Genomic DNA, 22,624 nt, shown 5'->3' on the forward strand with positions numbered 1-22,624 from the left:
GACTGAGCAAATAAAAATGAGAATCCTGGAAAATTCCATCTGCTCCAGATGAGATTTTCCAGCCATTGCATTTAATAGAATTACGTCAGTACAGCCACACAGTGGTCAGGAAAGCTCACATGACTTTTACTCCTGTTGACATCAGCTTTGCAACCATAATATCACACAGCTTCATTGTTACTTTAAGATTACTTTTGTATATTTTACAGTCATCACCTTGAGAGTTTCCATTACTGAACAGTTGATAAGAAATAAATATTTGAGGGAGGGAGGTAGTACATATATGTCCCATATAACATGTAAATGCTTCAAAGAAAAATAAAGCTGCAGAACAAAGCAAATTTAGCTTTCCTTCCCACTCCCCTTGTTTTCTTCAGGCAAACCTTTCCCATTTTCTTCCGGGTGATGATGACTCAGCTAGAGAATTCAGTGAGAAGCATTCCCACTGGAACATCCTCGGATTCCAGTGAGGTAGGGTGACAGAACATGCCTGAAGCTTTCAGCAGCAACCTGCACGCCGAGGATAAAGCATAAAATGTTATATGTAGCTCAGGAACAGTACATACTGTACCTCCGTATTATATGCTTCAGTCCTGAAACTTAGAGCTGAACAAGTTTTTAAAGAAGAAGTTTTTAAAGAACAAGTCTGAAAACTGCCTAAGTTTTGACTGGCACACACACGCATAAAGATTCTGATTTTTAAACATAGTGGCCAGGATCTTTTTTAGCTCAGTAAACGAAATAGATTTTTGAGGCAAATTGCCCCAATTTAAGAAATCATGGTAGACACTAGTGTAATTTTTTTAACTTAGTGGGATTCACTTCTAAAAGTTATGTAATTTTTGTCACATCAACATAGCTAGTCAAGAGGATTTGAACCAATTTTGAAAGTAGCTTCCATTTTTAAGCAGCCACACTTTAGCATTATATTTAAAGTCAGACATTCTACAGTTAGTCTTACCTCTTGTTACTGAAACAAGCCAACATAAAACTTTTGCTCATGGTGGTATTGAAAGTATAGTTGCATTAAACCATAGATAAGACGAATTACACATCAGTGTTAGGGTATAATGTCAGATGGTGGTTTCTGCAAAAATAAGTTTCAAAATTACCGTAATTATATTCAACACATTTTATTCAAAAACCTGGTGGAATCTAACTTTTTATCATGCTCTGAGTAAACCCAATGATTTCCTAGGATAATGGGCTCAAAGTGACACTTGGAAATTCTGTGAGTGGAGCTGATAGCAGCTCTTAAGTTTGGAACATTCTATTTCAATTCAATAGATACATTAACCAACAAAACTTGTGTTGTTATACCTGTGCCTTTTATACACGTGGTGGGCATGCTAGCTGTTACTGCAAAATTGATTCTGTCTCTGGCAACAGAAATATCTTAATACAGTTTTTCTAATAATTCTGAACTCATAGGTTCAGCTGGAGAAGCTGCTACAGTGGAACATGGCTGTGCGGGATTTCCACATTCTTGTTAACTTAGTAAAGGTGAGAAGCCATCACATTAACCCTTTGGGAAATCATGGCATATTTATTGTCAGCAATCATTTCTCCACAGTGGGTGCTTTGGAGACTTAATTCAGTTGGTGTTTGATACCTTGAAAGCCTAATACAATGCACACCTTTATTGTATTTATGTGTTCTGGAGGCACCATGTTTCTGTTACATAGGATGGCATCTTACTTTACTGGGACAAGAAGAATCTTATAATCTGATCTGCATCATTTTACACTATTTTAGATGCTTCCTATTATGTGTCCTTTCTCTAAAGCCAACAGCACTTACCCTTTCATTTTTTTTTGAGAATAAATACAAGAAAAATGGCTCCTCACCATGAAGTGTCATTTCAAGCAATACATGACCTTGAATGTGCTTGACAGGAAACCTCAAAAGCTTGTCTAAACAGGTCCCTCCCATTCATAGGTGCAGACAAGTACGTGACAGTGTTTGGGGAATAAAGGAAGCTTGGGTGGATTTTACCTATGGTGATATACTAGAATAGGATGAGTCTGCTTATCTTAATTACTGTTGGCTGAAATCCAGTAGTGAGTTACAACTAAAATTTACATTACAACACCCATTGAATCAATGGAACTTAGATTTGGTGTTGGCTTGCCAAATCTCTAATGTTTCATTGGACTTCTCTTGTTGTGACTTACTACTGGATTTCAGCCACAGTTCCTTCAAGCCCCACATCCCTCTTCTCTGCTTAGATTAGATCTTTTTGTTGGCCCTGGAGCTGATATCAGAAATAGGTCTGGAACATTTTATTTAATTCAATAGGTGCATCAACCAACAAAGTCTCTGCTGTTGTGCCTGTGCCTTTTATACAGTATTGGGATATATGTGGGTGCCTGCTCTTAACACACCAGTTATGGTTGAAGTAAAACATGGCTATGGGACGTGGTGGCGCTGCAGGCTAAACCGCAGAAGTCTGTGCTGCAGGGTCAGAAGACCAAGCAGTCGTAAGATCGAATCCACGCGACGGAGTGAGCTCCCGTCGCTTGTCCCAGCTCCCGCCAACCTAGCGGTTCGAAAGCATGTAAATGCAAGTAGATAAATAGGTACCACCTCGGTGGGAAGGTAACGGCGTTCCGTGTCTAAGTCGCACTGGCCATGTGACCACGGAAGATTGTCTTCGGACAAAAACGCTGGCTCTATGGCTTGGAAACGGGGATGAGCACCGCCCCCTAGAGTCGAACACGACTGGACAAAAATTGTCAAGGGGAACCTTTACCTTTACCTAAAACATGGCTGGCCTACTGGGAAGCTGGACTACAAGGGGAGAGAAAAGGGGCTTTATGCTGCCTGTGATGCTGACTGTGTACAACAAAGGAAGGTAATGGAGGAAGGAAAAAGGATAAACACGTCTTCAACTCTAGATATTTAGTATCATTGATGAAATAACTGTTAAGAGCATATGGAGATGTATCATATTTTTCTGTGTATAAAACAACACTTTTTACTTAAATAAATAGACAAAAAAATGAGGGTCATTATATACACGGAAGGCAGCCGCTTTCCCTGCCTTGCAAAGCCACAGGGTAATGCAGCCGTGAAAGGGCTTTAGGACCAAAGGGGTGCGAGCATGCAAATTTTCTAATTTGGGGGTTAGGAAAGGGGGGTAGTCTTATACATTGGGTTGTCTTATAAAAAGAAAAATATGGTACTTCAATAGTAACAAAGTTCTCAGGATATGAATTATCTATCTTGTTACAGCCTTTAAACTGGGCCTTTTGCTCTTTCCAAACAGGTCTTTGATAGCAGACCAGTACTCAGTGTCTGTCTGAAGGTGAGTTGAGGAATCACGTTTTGCAAAACAAGAAGTGTTGAAACTTCTTAGACTGAAAGATTTCCATTGTTGTTTTTCACTGCTGTTACAATGGCAGCCTCTTTACATCTACCAGCTGCTCTGTGTGCATGATTCTTGTCCGTATCTATGTTGTTTCTGGGATATTCTGTGGTATCCTTTCACTGCAGTGTATTTCTCTAGGACACAACTGAAAATCACAGTGATAGCTGCTGTCCAGCTTTGGGAGGAAAACTGTGTAGCCCTGACCCACGTGCTTTTTGCTGTTGCTGACCTTGCATTACTGTACCATGCTCCATTTCTGCAGGCTTTTAATTTATGTATGTCAGAAATATGTAGAGCTAAATGGCAGGTGTTAAGAGTGAGTAGAAATAAGCCGACGTTTGGGCTTTGCATGTGTTCATGTTTGCGCTGATGGTTTTAACGTCATTGTCTTGACAAAACACTACAAATACAATATGCAGAGATATAGATAATAGGTACCTACCTTAAAAAGCTAGAGGCAATTCACATTTTCCCTTCCACTCTGTGGCTTCAGATGGACTCTGCACCTTGTTCTCGGGAGCTATAATGGAAAGATAGTGAACACAGAAGGGTATATGAAAGTGAACACCATATTAATGACTGAAATTATAGTCACATGGTTTACCTTGCTTATCTGTCTCCCTTCTGCTTAAATAATACAACTACTGTAGAGAAATTCTGGTGAACAAAGATCTTTGGCTAAATATTCGCACTAGACTAGATGCTGAATTTAACTATTATTCCCTCTCCCCAAGGAAAAGTAGAGCGTGTATATCCATGAGTGAGGCTAATTAAGTTAATCAGAATTCTTAGTCCCCTCATGAAGCTAGTCTTCAGTATTCCCTGGAGGGAATCATGACTGTTAAAATAATGTGATCTGGTGTGTTTTACATTTCCCCTAAATACTTATGTCTAGTCAAGTTAGGCAGGATTGCTCAGAATAAGCCTAGGTAAATGGAAAATCAACAGATGTGAATTCTTGTATGAGATGTATTTATTTGATCATATAAAATCTGCTCTTTGATTTGTGCCTCAGGACCTGCATGAACAGCCTTTTTAAATTTCTTTTTTAAAGAAATGTCCACTCTTTCCCACTTTCTTTCTTCTCTCCCACCAGTATGGTCGTCTCTTTGTGGAAACATTCTTGAAGCATGGCATGCCCCTCCTGGACTGCAGCTTTAAAAAGCACAGGGTAAGACTTTAGGGAGGTGGCTGTTGGTAGATGTGGAAACAAGAATTGTATGGCACACAATGAGAGCAGAAATGTGGAAGAAAATGTTTTGTATAATTAAATAGACCAAGAACTGAATGCTGTGAGCCAGGAAATGATTTTGTGCTATTAATCTTTTTTTGGCAAACCTGCCAAAATGGGGGCATGGGCATTCACGATTGTCAAAAGTCAGCTATGACAATTGCTTTGTGTTTGGGTAAGAAGTGGTTAAAAAGCTTTTGAGATCTTCCTTGGTTAGTTTCACTTGGTGAATGGTAGGTAGTGAGCACAAGAGGGTATCCTGTAGACCAGTGGTCCCCAACCTTTTTAGCCCTGCGGACTGGCTGGGAAAGGTGGGGTACCCCCCTGCACTTGTGCGCATGCATGAAGGCGCATGTGTGCACATGGGTGAAGGGCAGCACAGCGCTCATGTGGGCACGCTCGTGCGCATGCACAAAGGGTGGTGCAGTGCTTGTGCAGGGGCGTGCACGCAGGCACAAACAGGCTGTGCGGGGGTGAGTGTGTACAGGGGTGGGGTAGGAGGTCTCTCTCCGCAGCCCGGTCTGGCTCAGGCCACGGACCAGGGCACTGGGCCACAGAACAGGGATTGGGGACCTCTGCTGTAGACCATCTTGACTACAATATCACCCATTCATAAACCAGAGGTTTTTTTTTAAAATAATTCAATTACAGTACTTCTTTAAGTGCTTCTTCTCATCTTACGCTTTTAATGTGCACATATAAGGCAAATATAGATATCCAGTACATACTGCCAGAGAGCTAGACTGGGGGCATTTCTTTCTTCAGTATGCACTTAATGGCCTAGCCGGGAGGGGCACTTTACAAGATTTAAAGGAGCCCCAAGTAGTTTACTATCTCCCACTAAATGAAAAATAGTCCTGACCTTCAGGGATAAAAGTACCACAGCAGTTCAGAAGCCCTGTATGTGACACTTTGGAACAAAAGTTCTGTGACTGGGTGTGACAAACACGGTTCCCTGGAGAACGCGTGACTGCTCGGACAGAGAGTAATCAGGAGATTGGACACTCTAAAATGTGCTGAGTGAGTCCCAGAACTCAGCTAGACGTGTACAACTCTCCATCTTACAAGTCTGCCCTAATAAGAACACCCTTGTACCTTAGAATATTACTGATAGAAAACCATGTGGGCTTTGTAGTCCTTAGACTTATCTTGCACCACAGGCAGGACTCCTTAAGTATGCTAGGCCGAGGCAAGCACCATCAGATGACCTATGACAAGTTTACTATTCAGGAAACCAATTGATTTTTATAATCATTATTTTATTAAAGAAAAAGTAAGTTCCTAAGCCATAACAAGCATATAAGCATTGTGCTGGTTATTTACAAAGCTGTAGTGAGGCAAAGAAAACATGAAAAATAGACAAGTGTTCAAAAACATTACAAGAATTCAAAAAGCCAAGAAACATCATAAGAACAGTTCCAATAAGGTAATCCATCAGGAAAAGCAAAATAGTCCAATTATGTAAGAAAAAGTCCATAGTCCACAATAATCCTGTAGATGAAAAATCCTGTACAAAAAGAAAAATCCTGTAAAAGCAAATGTCCCATTGCCCTGAGAATAATCCAAGGGAATAGTCCATAAAGGGTAGTCCATAGGAAATAGTCCATGGGAACAGTCCAAAGGGTAATCCAGTATAGTCCATGTGAGAGTTATGAAAAACTTAAGGGTGGGTCACGAAAGAATTCAGGGTTGGTCATGAAAGACATTAGAGTGAGTCACGAATGACCATGTCCATAGGTAAAAGTTCCTTTTTCAAGAGTAACTGGTAAGTCTTTATCTGCTCCTTCCCACGATGTCATCCAATCACAGTCCGTTGCTAGGCAAACAATCCTGTTGTACCACATGACCTTCTCTCTCATGGGTAACAGATGTTATTTGGGTTTCTGTGGTTTTGCGAAGAGTCACAACAATACCCATCTATCTTATCACAAAGTTCCTTCTCATGCTCTCAGAATAGCATTCTCTGAGCTCTCACTAGCAAACAACCTGTTAGCATTGCAAGGATCCTTTATACAGAGAAACAAGATGGAACCTCTCTTGCACATTTCTTAATTACAAAACCCATGTTCCTTACAAGATTTTAATCATATATCTCATCTCATCACACTGGGCACCTTTACATTTGCAGGAAGATGTGCAGAGTTTGTTGAAAACCTTGCAGCTGAGCACCAGGCAACTTCACCACATGTGTGGCCATTCCAAGGTACAGGAGACTGCAAGGGGGATGGTGGCTTCTGAATTAGCAAATTCTGCCTGATCTGCATTAATTTTTCAGTCTCTCTTCTATTCTTCCTGTTTCCAAGATCAGTGGTGAGTATATTGCATATTTCTTCTTTGCATAGATTCATCAAGACACGGGACTCACCAGCCACGTACCTCTACTAAAGAAGTCCCTCGAGCTGTTTGTATACCGAGTGAAAGCAATGTTGGCTCTCAATCATTGTCAGGAGGCCTTCTGGGTGGGCGTCCTCAAAAATAGGGATCTACAGGTGAGTGTTTGTATGTTAAAGGCACCTGACCCAGTTTGATACAGTTTCAGTGGACATGATTATTTGAGGGACTTGAGAACTAACAATTCCATTCCATGTGCATTGACGGAATTAAGTGTTCCTGATTCAGTGGAACTTTATCTCCAAGTGAAGAACATTTGAATGTGGATAAAATAGTAAATTTCATTAGGTGCTATTTTTAAAAGCCAAGTGAACATCATGAGCGAGCTCTGCACAGTGAAGAGATAGCTCAGATAAAATAGTTTGCAGCAGGTCAATGGGACACCTGTGATAAAACAGAATTGTAGCATTGCACCTCTTTAAGGTGCCAAGAATGCCAGATTTTTAAAATTATGTTTCTGACTTGCTAGTAGAGCAGAAGATGCAGTTGCTACTAGTGAAATAAGTAACAGAAGTGTTTCCATGGCAATGATGTCCAAGTGCATGTGTACTCTAGGAAATTCTTTTTCAATACTGGCTTTCAAAAGGCAGTTTTATCTTCTGTGCTCCCTTCAGTGGGCTTGTATCAAGGTACCTTGTGACTAATTCTCCATTAGTTCCCAGAATCCTATTAGCAATCATGGAGCATAACTGTTCTGCTGGCAGAGCACATCACAACTATTCCAGTGATCTTAAGCTTAGAGTTATGGAAGCTTGAGTGTGTCCCATTAAAAACAACAGGGCTCTGTGTGAATATTGTCTTGTGCAATTGAATTTTTTAAAAAAGCACGCATGGTACAAGCTGCTGCACAGGTGGAAAAACCAAACAGGATTTGGGCCAAGATTTCGGATTTTTTTTTTTAGAATTACACACCTTTGTTTATTAAAATATTTGCATTACAGCTTTCCAATAGTCTGTTCATTTAAGCAAATCAGTAATAAAAAGTAACAGCTGAAAAAAAGAAGCAGACAGAACAATGATCACGTTAGGAGAGCCAAAATTAACAGCTAGGTGGACTCAAAGCCCATTTGAAGAGAAATATCTCCACAGAGCAAGACCATCACAGATGCATTAGTGAATTAAGCTAAGTAGGCAATTCCATGGATACCTGGAGTAAGTCCCTCTTCAATAGCCCGATAAAGCATGTATCAGATGTGCAGTGAAAGTGTATACCACAAAGAAAGAAGGGCTCAATAAAGTCCAAGAGGGTGCCACCATGATTAATGAGTGAGTTAGAGAGGCTTTGAAGGACAAGGAAGGGTCCTTCCATAAATGGAAATCCTCCCCAAAGGAGGAAAACAAAAATTCTGGCAAAGAGAAATGCAAGAAGACAAATTCTGGCAAAGAGAAATGCAAGAAGACAAAGAAGGTAAAGAAAGACTGAGGAACGCATGGCCAGCGATATAAAGGGGAATAATAAAAGCTTCTTTAACAACATTAGAAGCAGGAAACCTGCCAGAGAAGCAGCTGTCCCTCTGGATGGTAAATGAGGGAATGGGGGATGTGGAGATTTCAGAGAAATGAGTTATTTGCATCTGTCTTCATGACAGAAAACCTTGGGCAGATTTCACTGCCCAAACAGCCCCTCCTGACTAAAGAATCAAATTAGATACAGGTTAAAAGGGAGGATGTTTTAGACCAAATTGATAAATTGAGGATCAGTAAGTCACCGGGCCCACATGGCATCCACCCAAGAGTTATTAAGGGACTGAGGAATGAAGTGACTGATCTCTTAACTGTATATTCAACTTAGCAAGTTGAACATACAACTTGCCCCTTAAAACGGCCACGGTGCCAGAGGACTGGAGGACAGCACATGTCAGGCCAGTCTTTAAAAAGGGAAGGAGGGGGGACCCGGGAAACTGCAGGCCAGTTAGCCTAATGTCTGTTCCAGGGAAGATAGTAAAAAGCCTTATCCAAGATAAAATCTTAAAACACAAAGAAGATCAAGCCTTGCTGAGGGAAAATCAGCATGGCTTCTGTAAGGGTAGGTTTTGCCTCACAAACTTTTTAGAATTCTTTGAAAAGGTCAGCAGGCATGTGGATGCAGGCGAACCAGTAGTTATTGTCTGTCTGGATTTTCTGAAGGTGTTTGATGCAGTGCCTCACCAAAAGCTGCAGAGAAAACTCCAGAGTCAGAGGATAAGAGGGCAGGTCCTCTTACAGACTGAGAAACAGGAAACATAGAGAAGTGTCAATAGGCAGTTTTCACAATGGAGAGAGGTGAAGAGCGGTGTGCCCCAGGGATCTCTCCTGGGACCGGTGCTTTTCACCCTGTTGATAAATGACCTGGATACAGGGATAAGCAGTGAGGTGGCCAAGTTTGCAGATGACACAAAACCTTTCTGGGTGGTGAAGACCAGAAGCTATTGTGAAGAGCTCCAGAAGGATCTCTCCAAACTGGGAAAATGGGTGGCAAAATGGCATATGAGTTTCAATATAAGAAAATGTAAAGTAATGCACATTGGGGCAAAAAAATCAAAACTTTATTTATTGGCTAATGGGTTCTGAACTGTACATGACAGATCAGGAAAGAGATGTTGGTGTGCTGATGGACAGCTAGATGAAAGCGTCAACCCAGGTTGTGTGGCGGCAGTGAAGAAGGTCAATTCCATGCTATCATTAAAAAGGGGATTGAAAATAAAACTGCCAACAGTATAATCCCATTGTACAAAACCATGGTAAGGCCGCACCTGGAATATTGCATACTGTTCTGGTTGCTGCACCTAAAAAAAGACATAGTGGAAATAGAAAAGGTGCAGAAGAGAGTGACTAAAATGATGACTGGGCTGGAGCACCTCGCTTATGAGAAAAGGCTACAGTTGTTGTGGCTCTTTCTTCTAGAGAAAAGGCGACTGAGGGGGGACTTGATTGAGATAATAAAATTATGCAGCGGATGGATAAAGTGAATAGAGGGAAGCTCTTTTCCTTCTCACGCAATACCAGAACCAGGGGACATCCATTCCAATTGAGTGTTGGGAGAGTGAGAACAGACAAAAGAAAATATTTCTTGATCCAATGTGTTGTTAGTCTGTGGAATTCCTTGCCACAGGAAGTGTTGATGACATCTGACCTAGATGCCTTTAAAAGGGGATTGGACAGATTCCTGGAGGAAAAGTCCATCGCAGGTTACAAGCCATGATGGGAATTGTATAATCTCCAGTCTTAAAAGGAAGGTACCTCAAAATGCCAGATGCAGGGGAGGGGTATCAGGAAACAGGTCTCTAGTTGTCTCATGTGCTCCCAGAGGCATCTGGTGGGGCCACTGTGAGATACCGGAAGCTGGACTAGATGGGCCCTTGGCCTGATCCAGCAGGGCTCTTCTTATGTTCTTATGCAAGACTACCTGTGTGGAAGTTATAAATACAAAGACAGATACATTGGTGGAAATACAGTCTTTTAAGTATCAAGGTCACTACCTGCCTGAGGTTTTAACTAACCGCTTGAATTGGATCTAGAAGGGGAATCAGAGGGGAACATAGCTGTTGCCAACTCATCTTGGAAATGTGCTAACAGCTCTTCTTGGAGTCAATGGTACCTGGAGTAAGTTTCTCAGTCACAGCAGGCGTAAGCGTATTGAGTGTCCACAAAAAGGGTCAGGTATGAAAAGCTCTCTATGTGAACTTTATTGCTTACTATGGGCGGTTGCCATGTTAATCTGTTGCAGCAAAACCAACAAAGAGACTTGAAACATTGTATAAACCAACTAGATGGACTACCACTCTCTTCATTGGGTGTTCATTTACTACACTCTGGTTTATTAATTACACATCATCTAACATATCCTTTTCTGTCTGACTGAAACAAAGAGCAACTTGTGCCAAACGTGTTCAGTCAGCTTCTCGCACTACTGGGTGGAAGCCTCATGTGGACTTTAGACGTCTACTTCTAACTGACTCCTGAAGTTTATTGTTTGCATTTCAGGGAGAAGAAATCCTTTCACAAGCATCCCAGGCAAGCGAGATGGAGGAGGAAGGGGAGGTTTCCAGGATCAGCAGAGAGGATCCTGTTGAGGTATTATTTTTTTCTTGAAGGCAGTGTGTCTGATGTGACGGAGATATTTTAAGTACCTGTTAAATTTTGGATTTGGGCGATAGCCAAAATAAAAAGTAAATTGCCTGTATGGTCAATGCTAAAGTGTAAGATGTCTTTACTGATGTTATATTCTGAATTTTGTAAACTAGAATGAAAATGCTGTTGTACTTGCTAACATATTTGCCCACAGTTAAGTTGGCAGCCTCTAGGTGGGGGGGTAGATGAACATATGGACACAGGTAGGCTAGCATAATCAGAAGATAAAATTAGACTGGAAAAAACTCTCCAGGCCCTTCATTTCCTGAACAGAGAAAGGCAGCAAGACTACTTTTCTCTAGCCTTTTCAGGAGGGTTGCAAAGATATGGATGCATAACCATGAATTAAATGTTACACTTTTGATCTGAAACAAATGCTAAAACATTTAATTTTTTGAAATTTCATGGGAAGGAATGCAAAACCATGCTGAAATAAGTAAACATGTGGTGTTCAATGAATAATTTATATTTTAAAGTTTTGTTTGCATGTTTTTCTTTAATACACTGCTCAGGCGAGCTGAAACTTCTCCATGTATAGCAACTCTGTAGATGGAATATAGCAGGATGAACATACAAGAAGTGTGCAACTTCTCCAATAGTGTGCAAAATCAATTACATTTCCACTTATAATTAAAGTTTGTCAATCTGAAAGTGGTTACTGCATCAGTCTGTTTAAAGAGCTGTTTTCAACTGTTTATTCTTTGAGAAACTGCAAAACCAGTTAACTGAAGCACAAGCAAATAAAACCAATAATATACTACAACTTATGAGAAGAATACTGGTAGAGAATTTATATACAGTATATTATTTCTCTCAGTCTTTGCTGCTTAAGCATATATTTCTGTCCACAGGAACAGAGGCAAGAGGGAAGATTCAGAAAGCGAAAACAGGATAAATCTTAAAGATAGTGATGAAGACAGCCCTGATTAAAATGGACTATATCCCAGGATTAACTCCTTGGGACACAGTTACTGGGATGTGTAAGATAAAAGAAGTATTTTTCGGAAGAATACTGAAACTTGTCAGACTAACAAAGCTTTTCTGCCCCCATGAGTTTATTACTGAAATCTAAGCATGGATAAGTGGGGTGGAGTAGAGCATGAAATAAAAGAAATGTGGTTTGATGTTCTTTAAATATTCAGCTATCTCTAGAAAGATTTTCACCTTGGAAATCAAAATACTGAGCATTTTTCACCCTTGCCTGCAAGTCCATCTGTCTTCCCCTACATCATACATTTTGTTCCCTAACCACCACATCTTGACACTGCAAAGCAAATCTTAAAATATTTAGTTGTCTAAGAATTCATTTTTTATGTTAAGAGATCTTCAGGTACAGGTAAATATTATTTTATGGTACCTGAACATCTTTTGTATGCTATCAATTTGCCTTTATGAATTCCTTTGATCTAAGAATCTACTAGTGAGAGATGCTTTGATCCCTACTAGGAACAGGGAACCTATCTTGTGACTACAGTTCCCATTGTCCCTCACCAGGGGTAAGGGTGGCTAGGGCTGATGAAAGGTGCACACATTTTGATGAGGGTCATATCTTGCCTATCACTGATGTTGATCTTGCATTGGCAGCAGAAAAGCACCTTAACATCAGAGTTAAGAAACAGCTGTTCGGGTTTATTTGTGATCTCATGCAACTGTATCAACTGTATTAAAGACATGCCTTCTTGAACAGATATGCGTTTCAAGCTTAAAGTATATTTAAAGTTAAAATGATGTTAAATATATTGAAGAAGCAAATGTGTTACTCAGAGATTATAAACTAAAGTTTTGTTAGTATCTCATTCTGATAGGACGGCAGTGGTTCTTAGAATAAAGAGCAACTCCTGATTTCCAAGCCCAAATATGGATCCCTTCACTTTTGAGTAAACAGCACTTTTATTTACTTTCTGATCACAATACAAAGAAGCTTTCATGTGTTTACGTCCATGTGCTTAAATGTAATGTATGTGCTTAAGCCTGTTTCACATTGTGATTTTTGCTTTTATGCACTTTTAGAATGAAATACTCTGTTTTAAGACTTCCTTCTGTAAAATCACTGAACTGAGAACAATAGCAAAAATATTTCTATTTACCTACATCTGTTCATTAAAAGATTCCAGAATGCTACTTTCCATAAATAAAGTATTTTCATTTGGAGGGGTTTTGTGTTACATATGAGAACGTGTATTAAAACGGTTGGTATTTTATTTACCCATTAACTAAATAAAGTAAATCTCAACATGCTATATGAAATCTTTACAGTTCTTCCACCCAGGTCATTAATAGTATCTATAAGTTTGCTTCACCTTTACAGTTTTCCCCCATCACCATACCATTCTATTATTTCAGGACTGAGCTGGCATACTGTATAGCCTATATGCAAAGTTCCCTCTAAGTTGGGCACGTGTGTGTGTGTGTGTGTGTGTGTGTGTGTGTGTGTGTGTGTGTGTGTGTGCGCACATTGCTGCCTCCCTGCACACAGCTGTCTCTCTCCGCGCAACAATCGTGTTAGGTTCTGGTCCCAATGGAACCCAGCACGGGCAGGGGGGGCGTAGTCCCACGCAGATGAAGGTGTGAAGTCAAGTGCGAGAGACACGGAGCCCCACCCAGCAAGGCTGAAAATTATAGGAAAATTACATTGCCTATCATTCGCATTGTCTCATCAGTTGAATGGCATAGCATCATATGTCTACAAATACTTAAGAAAAGAAATCCTGTTTTAATAGCCTGAGCTGATATGTTCATTTAAAAAAGGGTCTGTGACTGTCTGCAAATTGCTGCACAGTCTATCGCAATACCCAGAATCACATACCCCTTCTGTCACATTTTAATACCACTGTAGCAACGTGCCCTTTATTCTCCAGAGCTCCGCACGGAGGCTCCACCCCCTGTGTGCAGAGTTCCAGCTACAAACGTGGATACATTCACTTGGCTGTGCATGCTCAATGAAGTGGCGCATTCCACTGCATCTGTACATCTTAGAGGGAATATTGCACTGTAGCGATTATACAGATAGAAGCAAAAACATAACTTTGAAAAACTTAAATAGCAGCTCTCCCTTCCCAACCTATTGTTATATCTCCTCTTTTAGTAACACCTACCCTCAATTAATTCAAAAATCACTTCCACTACATTTCATTTTTTTAGCCTTCAAATGTGGCCATGGTTATTCTATGTCAAAACCCTCAAGGTACTAGTTCACCTCTATTCAGCACTGATTAGCCCTCATCTTGAGTACTGTGTCCAGTTCTGGACACCACACTTCAAGTAGGGTGCTGACAAATTTGAACAAATGCAGAGGAGGGCAACAAGGTTGATCAGGGAGCTGGAAACTAAGCCCTGTGAGGAAAGACTGAAAGAACTGGACTTATTTAGCCTTGAGAAAAGAAGTTTGAGGGGAGATATGATAGTACTTTTGAAATACTTGAAAATCTGTCATGCAGAGGAGCACCTGGATCAGTTCTTGATCATTCCAGAGTGCAGGACAACAATGAGCTCAAGTTACAGGAAGCCAGATTTTGTTTGAATATCAGGAAAAACTTCTCAACTGTTAGAGCAGTAGGACTGGAACCAATTACCTGGAGAGGTGATGAGTACTCCAACACTGGAGGCATTCAAGAGGAACTTAAACAACCACCTGGTAGATATCCTTTGAATGGTATTCCTGCATTGAGGAGGGGGTTGGACTCGGCCTTATAGACCCCTTCCAACGTAATCATTCTATGATTCTATGAAAGGCAAGCTTTCTATAACTTGATAAATAGGTGATGAAAGCATCAACTCTTTCCCACATGCAGCTTTGTTAATGCGCTGAGTAAAAGTTTCCTTTTAAATCCCCCTTCCTCACTTCAAAACTTAAAATGGGATCTATATTTTTCAGATGGAATTTATTGTTTCATATATGGGCAATATTATTTCCTAAACCCTTTAGTTGCTGCATTTTTTGGATTCATCACAGGTAGGGGGGGTCTACTCTCTCACAGTAGTTACAAAAGTGTACTATAAACATTCCATACGTCCAGAGTCAGTTCCAGAATAAAAATTGGCATGAAACTATTTCAGCAGGTATACAGTATTGACTTTTGCAAACACCGTTCAGAACTATGGAAAATGAAAATATCTGGTCAGATATAACATGAAGTACAGTATGTGCTGTGCTGTGTGTCATCTGTCCTTTCCTAAAACACATACCTGCGATAGAACTGGGACAACTTTCTTGAGCATTAGAAAATGTTCTACTTGAACAGTGACATTTTCCATTGCAGGCTTTAAATGGTTATAAACAACCACAGGCCCCCTATTTTTAAAAACTGCTTTATGAAGATACTGCGTAAAGAAAATGCGGACACAAGAAGTAGGCATGCTATTGCAGTGTGAAATCACTACATTAGAACTTCTCAAGAAGTTGATTCAATTTGTCCAATAATAACCATGTGCTGTCGAATCAATTGTGGTGGCAAACCTTTTCAGAGTTTTCCAGTTAGAGGAGTGGTTTACCATTCCCTTTTTGGGGTCCCTACAGCTTGCCCAAGGCTACACCGGCGGGCTCTACCAGCAGGAGGCCCACTGGGGAATCAAACCCCCAACCTCTGCTTCTGCAGCCAGACACCTAAACCACTGAACTATCCTGCCTTGAATACTGTACAGTATAAGCAATATATATATATATATATTCGCTAAATCGGGGCTGGGAGCTAGTGGGGGGGGGCGAGGAAGAAATAACTTGTGGCTGGACTGCCACTCTGCAGCTCTTGCAGTCCACACAGCCAAGGAGGGAAGGGCGATGAGATTTGCACTCCAACCCAATAATTGTCACGATGCAGTTTTAGTAAAGTATTTGCTGTTTTCAAAATACTGTTTTTAAACAAGGATCGTTACAGATTTTTTGGGGAGGGGGGAATTGCATCGCCGGCCTAAGGCACGCTTCCGCCCCCCTTCGACGCGATAACAACACGAGCCCACGCCCTCAAAAAGGTATCCCCCCACCTCCTCCTTCCAACCAGCCCGCTTCCGCTCCAGTCGAAGCGCAAAGGCGCCAGTTCTGCGCATGCTCCTGGTTGGGGCGAGGAGAGAGAGAGAGAGAGAGAGAGAGAGCGGAAGCAGGGAGCGCACGCGCAGTTGTGATCCCGGCCTGCTCCTGAGGAGGAAGCCTCAAGGGAACGTTGCGAGTGCCGTGTGCGCGCAGGCGCGGTCCTCGGCTCCTTTGGGTGGACGGGGGCGGGTGGGGGCCGGGTTCGGGGGACGCTGGCAGCCGGAGGTCATGTCGGTGCAGGAGGACCCGGTCCAGCGTGAGATCCACCAGGACTGGGCCAACCGCGAGTACATCGAAGTGATCACGAGCTCCATTAAGAAGATCGCCGACTTCCTCAATTCCTTCGGTACGAACCGCCGCCCTGGTCTCCTCCTGCCTTCCCCAACTGCCACCGTCTTAGGAGGGGGGTTGAGGATGGAGAGGGTGGGGGGGAGGAGGCTCTCCGGCAAGGGTGCCGGGCGGCTTGGGGGGTCCTGGGCGCTCACCTCCGGCTGTCCCCTTTGGTCCCCCGCAGACATGTCCTGCCGCTCTCGCCTGGCCACCCTGAACGAGAAGCTGACGGCGCTGGAGAGGCGGATCGAGTACATCGAGGCCCGGGTGAGGCTCGGCTCTTTGCAGGCGGGGGGGTGGGGGTAGGGGGTGGGGTGGGGGAATCAGATAGGGCTGATCCCTCCTGCCCTCCCCGCACCCCGCTTTTGCCAGCGTCAGTTGCACCCCAACACTGATTTCCTGGGCCCCTCCTCGCAGGGCGCCTTTCTCTTGCGGATGCTTCCTCGCCAAAGCTGAGATTAAGGTGCCCCCACTTTTATGCGATGCCCATCCCTATTTTTACTGTATTCTCGAAGGCTTTCACGGCCGGGATCTGATGGTTGTTGTGGGTTTTTCGGGCTCTTTGGCCGAGTTCTGAAGGTTGTTCTTCCTAACATTTCGCCAGTCTCTGTGGCCGGCATCTTCAGAGGACTGGAGTAGGAACTCTGTCCATGCTCTGAAGATGCCGACTTCAGAGCCTGAAAAACCCACAACACCCATCACTTTTTCTTAAGAAAATTCAAATTATGAAGTTTGTACCGGCTCGGATTGCTTTGGGCTGCCATTGGAGCATTTCTTCTGCAAGCTGAGGTAGAGAAACCAGTCTCGTCCGTTAAGGAGTGCATTGGACTGAGCCAGAGCTGCCACTTGAAGGATTGGGCCTAATCCCTCATGGAAGTGTCTCAAACAAAGAACAGGTGGTAACAGGGCTGTAGGACCTTTTGGATTTCAGGAAGAGTATATTGCTAATTTTAGCACCTTGCTCTTCTAGCTGTAAATGGAATGATGGCTCTCTGGTTTATACAGACATCATCATGTCCTTTTTCTTCAGAGGGGAAAAGAAGAAATATTTCCATTGCCTTACGTAGAGCTTAATCTGACTTTTACGCATCTATTTTAAACCTACATTATTTTAAACCTTCTAACATATAAACAGCCCATAAATATTTGAACCCAAATATTCAGCTCTATTAACTTTATTTTTACAAAAGTAAAATGTGTACATCTTTGGATTTGTTTACTTAGATTTAAGAAGGAAAGAGAATGAAAATATTCAATGTGTAGTGTCTTACTTTCTGTGATCGACTATGCATACCTTCTAACAGAAAACTCTTCCACCAAGGTCCAGTTTCACTGTCCTTGTGGACAATCCTGTGCAGTATAGTTTTTAATTAATTTTCACTGTGATACAAATGGTATACAGAACCATACTCTTTCTAATGCAATATATGAAACACTGACTTCCTTTAGAACATTCCACAGAAAATTAAACACTAAAAGTCTTCCACCCCCATGTCATTGCTCTTCAGTCCAGTTACTATTTCTTGTGTTAAGATTTCTAGCCTAACCCATTATAAAGATGAACACACTCTTCTGAGTTATCAGATAAAATTAAGGATATGTTTGGTACTGACATACCCTAACGCGTAACAGAAAATTCCTGGACGTTGGATCACCTTCTGGATAACTCTGTGGTTTAGGTATCTGACTGCTGAGCCAGAGATTGGGAGTTTGATTACCACTGTGCATCCTTGACAGGGGCTGTATTCAGTGATTCACAAGGTCCTTTCTAGCTCTGCAGTTCTAAGATGATAGTGATGGTGCTGAAACTTGGATTTCAGTGAGTGAAATTGAGTTGAGGAATTTGCAAGATAAATTCTGTAATAATGTGATATGGAGAGGAAGCTGCCTCAAGGTGGCAGAACGTAGGTTAGAGTCTCCTAGATCTTAGTGTCGTTTTCACCAGATTTATTGGGAGTTTCAAAAATATCATTTTTGAAAATGATAGGAACATTTCACCTTTTCTTCCTTTCTAAATTGAGCAAGGGAGTTTGAAGAGAAAAAGTAAATGTGTGTGAGAGCTCCAGTTGTGATACAACGGACCAGAGGCACCTTGTTGTAAAAGTCTATGGCCACTGTCCTGGTTCACATTTGCTTCAGGCTTTGGCTTGTTAGCATTTGGGGGTTGTGGGGGGATCTAACACCTTCTCTTACTGATCTTTGGATAGAGCCAATAGCCTTATGGGTAGATGCTTGAAACAAGTACCTGGAATTGTTCTCAGAAGAGGATTGCTAATTCTTTCAGTTATGATTAGAGATAGGCATGAACCAGGAAAAAATGGCAGTTTGTGTTTACCCACACACTTTCCAAACTTTAAAAAAAATGAGCTGTGTACCGGTTCATTTTTTTAAAGTTCCTGCATGTAGGGAGTGGAAACTAACTCCCCTACCCCATCTGCCATCCTTCTGCCCCCTTCCCACTAACCCCGTTGTCTCCCTGCCTTGTGCTGCCGTCTCCTCTTCCTCCTTCTCCACTTCCATCTTCATAGGCAGCATCTGGGCTTTCCTTCCAGGAGGAGAGCCTGCTGTCTCCACATCTGGCATGCCTGTTGGCTGAAAGGTGTGCCGTGTGCAGAGACAGTGGCCTGGCTTCCATGAGCCAGGCTTGCTATCTCTGTGCATGTGAATGCTCTCAGCAGATCACTCCTGCAACATGTTCCTTTGATGGGAGGCTGACAACCGCATTCATTAGTAACTAAACCTTTGGAATACCCAGGCAAAATATGCTGTATTGCTTGTCTGTAATATTATAGATGTGTTTCATTGGGGCTTCCTTCACTGACTCTGTGATGGTATGTTGCGGAGTCTAGCTCTTGCCTAGCCATAGTATGTAGCACCTTGTGCGTATTGCTGTTACATCTCTTGGGGAAGAACAGATACGAGTTGCTGATCAGGCAGTAGACACATGCACTCTCAGAAGTGGCACCAGAAGGGAATAGAAAGGGACCCTGTTCCTCACCCAAAGCCTGTGTGAAGCAGGAGGGAGAACAAACTGAACCCATCATCCACAACCACATGTCCTTATGCAGAATACTGTACATTAAGCTCCAACAGTCAAACTACAGTGGGGTCCTGAATTACGGAATTAAACCGTATTGGAAGGTGGTCCGCAGGTCAAAATGTCTGTAGGTCGAATCTGCATTTCCCATAGGAATGCATTAGCGTTGACGTTCTGGGTGGGATAAAGCCAGGGAGAACTCACCTGCAAACAGCCAGCCCAGCTTCCAGCTGCATGTAAGAGGCCCAGCGACGGAGGGAATCCATCGGTATTGGGCACTGAGCAGGGGGGGAGAGGAGGGTTCCCACCGATGGCTAGGGAGTCTCTCCTTAATAGGCTTCCCCGGCTGGGGAGCAAGACCTTCTCCCCGCCGCTGCTGCGCTGCCCTTTGCTTGCTCTGGTTGGGCTTTCCCATCACCTCCCTTTTCCAAACCGTTGGGGCGAAAGAGCTAAAGAAGCAGCCTCTTCGCCACCAACAGTTTGAATTTCCTGCCCTTTTTCCTTGCCTTTTCGGTCCGTACGCCGAAGCTCCGGCCGCAAGTTGATCCGAAGTTTTGTGGCTGGAGCTGTCCGTACGTCGAAAAGTCCGTAAGTCGGGCCATTCGTAGGTCGAGACTCCACTGTATCCTGTTCGCATTTATCTTTGCTTAAGAGGAGCAGTTTTTCCACTGTTGGTGTATCCCTCTTTGTGTGATTGGCCGCTAGATTCACGTAATCATGCTAAGGAGAACCTGCCTGAGGGGAAGATAAACATAAACGGTCACACTTACCCAGTGGCATAAACAAAGAGGATTCTACCAATTGAATTTATTGAATTATCTGAACCAGATAAGTGTGTGCAAGATTGCAGCCTGAAGGTTTGAGTTGTTCTTGTAGTCTGCCCAGCAGCTCTGCCCACTGAGCCTCTGCTTCAGTTCTTGGTCTTTCCATTTCCATCCTCTTTTTAACCAGGTTTGCTGTGTTTTTTGGAACATCAGCTTTTCCTGGTTTCTTAGCAGAGTGTCAGAGAGTAGAAACCGAACTAAATTTATTTGGGAATTTTGCTTTCATTCTCTCCTTGGGCCCCCATTAATAACTCTGCTTTGTGAACTGCAGAGCTCTTGCTGGTTTCCGCTGAGATCTTGGGAGAAAGGGCTTGTGTTTTCCCAAAGTACGTAGTCGATGCAATTTCCTTCCCTTGAATTTTTCTAGATCCAGTGTTATCTCCGCTCTGCCCCCTGCTGCCTTTCCAGAATATTACATTCCACAACATACAAACTCTTCTCTTTCTTTTGGCAGGTAACAAAGGGTGAAACGCTGACATAGGTGTGCTGGAAGCTAGCAAGGAGCCAAGCTGGAAAAGAATGTGCAGCTGCTTACAAAGCTGATGCTCAGACATAAAATTTCTTCATTACTTAATATGGATGGGAGTTATGCTTGTCTTTGCCCCTTGAGAAGCTGCATTCCCCAGTTGGAGCCTGTGACTTTGTGATTCCAGCTGAAGCTGCTAAATTATACAAGAGCATGTTTAATTATGTGGTTTTTATACAGCAGAATTTATGCGGTTCATGCCCCGTGAGTTTGAAAAGATGGTTTGCTTTGCAGCTGCAAAATCCTTATGGAACCAAATCTTAGTTTCTGGGAACACAATTTTATTATTGTGTGGTGTTTTGTTTTTTAAGAATCTACATAGATCAAGTTGTTGGGACTGCATAGTGGGCAGCTCTGTATGCAGTTTCAATACACATAGTAAAGCATCCTGCAACTAGCTTCTGTTGCTGGAAGATACCAACTTGGTTTGCTGCAGCTGCTTAGCAGAATAAATGTGCAGTAGTATGGGGCCAAGGGTTGGAGCTAGGGAGACGATCATGTGCCAAGGGAGGGGTGGCTCAATTTTCTAAGTATTTTTTAATTCTGTAATGTAACTTGGGGTGTCTTTTCCATTTGTGTTTAAACAATAAAACCACCTCTGCTGATCACGTCTCTGGAAAATCTCTGGTTTCAACTATAGCTGCAGGGTTTTAGCCTTTGATGCCAGAATAATGCAAGTGTAAGGGCGGGGGCCTTGTTTCTTATCTCTAGGTTCCACAGTGTGGTGACACTGGCAGCTCTTCTTGAGGGCAGTTGCTTTGCTACACCCAAGCACTTAGATAAAGTTGGAGCAGATGTATGGTTTTGACATGAAGGAATAGCACAACTCTGTCATATCATGGATGTGCAAGGGCAAAGACTCCCCTTGCCAAAGTTTGGTGAACTCCATCTCCCATCTCAAACAGGCTCTGTCTTAGTTATGAAGCAGTACTTGCCTACCACAAGCCTTACATTGCAGAGTTATTAGATCCAGAAGTGTCCAGAATCGTATTGGTGTTTGCACAAGGTTTGTATGTGGATGTGAGGTTTGAACTATTAGAAAGGAGATGCTCAACAGAATAAAGGCTTTTGGCATGCAGAATTCTTCACACCCCCAGAGATTAAAGAATTAAGAGCTGCTTCATCAAACGGGAAAACAAAAAGAACACACTCTAATGTCTTGGATGCATGATTTATCATGACAGATACTACAGTGTATCACTGAAGGAAAGATAGGGGATGAATGAAGAAGTGGAAGACAGGTTTCTTGGTTGGGTAACTGTGAGACATGAGGCGAGAGGGTAGATGCTCTCACTGGAGTGTCGTCCTCCCTCAAAAAGGAACAAGAGGTGCAGACAGACCCATCTACACCACCCGTCGAGATAGAGCGGGAACTGTCAAAGATGACAGTGACCACGCAGACCGGGAGTGAGTTGGCAGGAAGAGAAGAAAGGGGGAGGTCCGTCGTAGAGGCGGGAATGGGAGATATAAAAGGGGAGGTGGACGTAATACCGGAAGGTTGGGGAAATGATATGGATAGAGGACCCATGGACAGAAAAATGGTCCCTAGGGAAGAAGCTGATTACAGACTGAGAAGGGGGCTGCCACAGCATCCTTCCTACTGGGGTGAGTCGGAAGCCAGAGTGGCACAGGCGGCTCAGGGAGGAAAAGGAGGCGGTTGAAAGGGAGGAAAAGGAACGTTGGTTATGGCGTCTGGAGGAAGCCCAGAGGAGGGGATACCTGATGGACCGTGGGCCTCTCTCCGAGGAGAGGAAGATCCTTACGAGTCGGTGGGGCGAG

The 22,624-nt window shown here is 42.7% G+C and overlaps 2 protein-coding genes and 1 long non-coding RNA gene across 4 annotated transcripts in view; 2 read left to right on the plus strand and 1 right to left on the minus strand.

Moving 5' to 3' along the window:
- Positions 1 to 13,340, plus strand: part of FANCD2 (FA complementation group D2) — a 48,302-nt gene extending 34,962 nt beyond the window's left edge. Inside the window, exons 37-44 of the mRNA XM_072989866.2 lie at positions 378 to 471; positions 1,432 to 1,503; positions 3,269 to 3,307; positions 4,467 to 4,541; positions 6,730 to 6,804; positions 6,944 to 7,090; positions 10,956 to 11,045; positions 11,954 to 13,340. Of these exons, the coding sequence (XP_072845967.2) occupies positions 378 to 471; positions 1,432 to 1,503; positions 3,269 to 3,307; positions 4,467 to 4,541; positions 6,730 to 6,804; positions 6,944 to 7,090; positions 10,956 to 11,045; positions 11,954 to 12,004 (643 nt within the window). The 3' untranslated portion in view covers positions 12,005 to 13,340. The remainder of the gene's footprint in view (positions 1 to 377; positions 472 to 1,431; positions 1,504 to 3,268; positions 3,308 to 4,466; positions 4,542 to 6,729; positions 6,805 to 6,943; positions 7,091 to 10,955; positions 11,046 to 11,953) is intronic.
- LOC110076939 (uncharacterized) lies at positions 106 to 16,743 on the minus strand. 2 transcript variants are annotated; one of them, XR_012083613.2, is made up of 5 exons: positions 16,614 to 16,693; positions 10,212 to 10,377; positions 3,813 to 3,890; positions 962 to 1,087; positions 106 to 510 (listed from the first exon to the last, which is right to left on the minus strand). It is a non-coding gene; the product is annotated as an uncharacterized LOC110076939 (long non-coding RNA). The 2 variants fall into 2 exon arrangements; XR_013541789.1 differs by lacking the exon at positions 10,212 to 10,377 and having other exon boundaries at positions 16,614 to 16,743.
- On the plus strand, positions 16,219 to 21,454 carry BRK1 (BRICK1 subunit of SCAR/WAVE actin nucleating complex). The gene is made up of 3 exons (XM_072989871.2): positions 16,219 to 16,474; positions 16,643 to 16,725; positions 20,774 to 21,454. The coding sequence occupies exons 1-3, from the start codon at positions 16,357 to 16,359 to the stop codon at positions 20,798 to 20,800; spliced, it is 228 nt and encodes a 75-aa protein (XP_072845972.1). The 5' UTR covers positions 16,219 to 16,356; the 3' UTR covers positions 20,801 to 21,454.
- The last annotated feature ends 1,170 nt before the right edge of the window (positions 21,455 to 22,624 follow it).

Source organism: Pogona vitticeps, chromosome 2 (assembly GCF_051106095.1).
Source record: "Pogona vitticeps strain Pit_001003342236 chromosome 2, PviZW2.1, whole genome shotgun sequence".
NCBI classification, from domain to species: domain Eukaryota; kingdom Metazoa; phylum Chordata; class Lepidosauria; order Squamata; family Agamidae; genus Pogona; species Pogona vitticeps.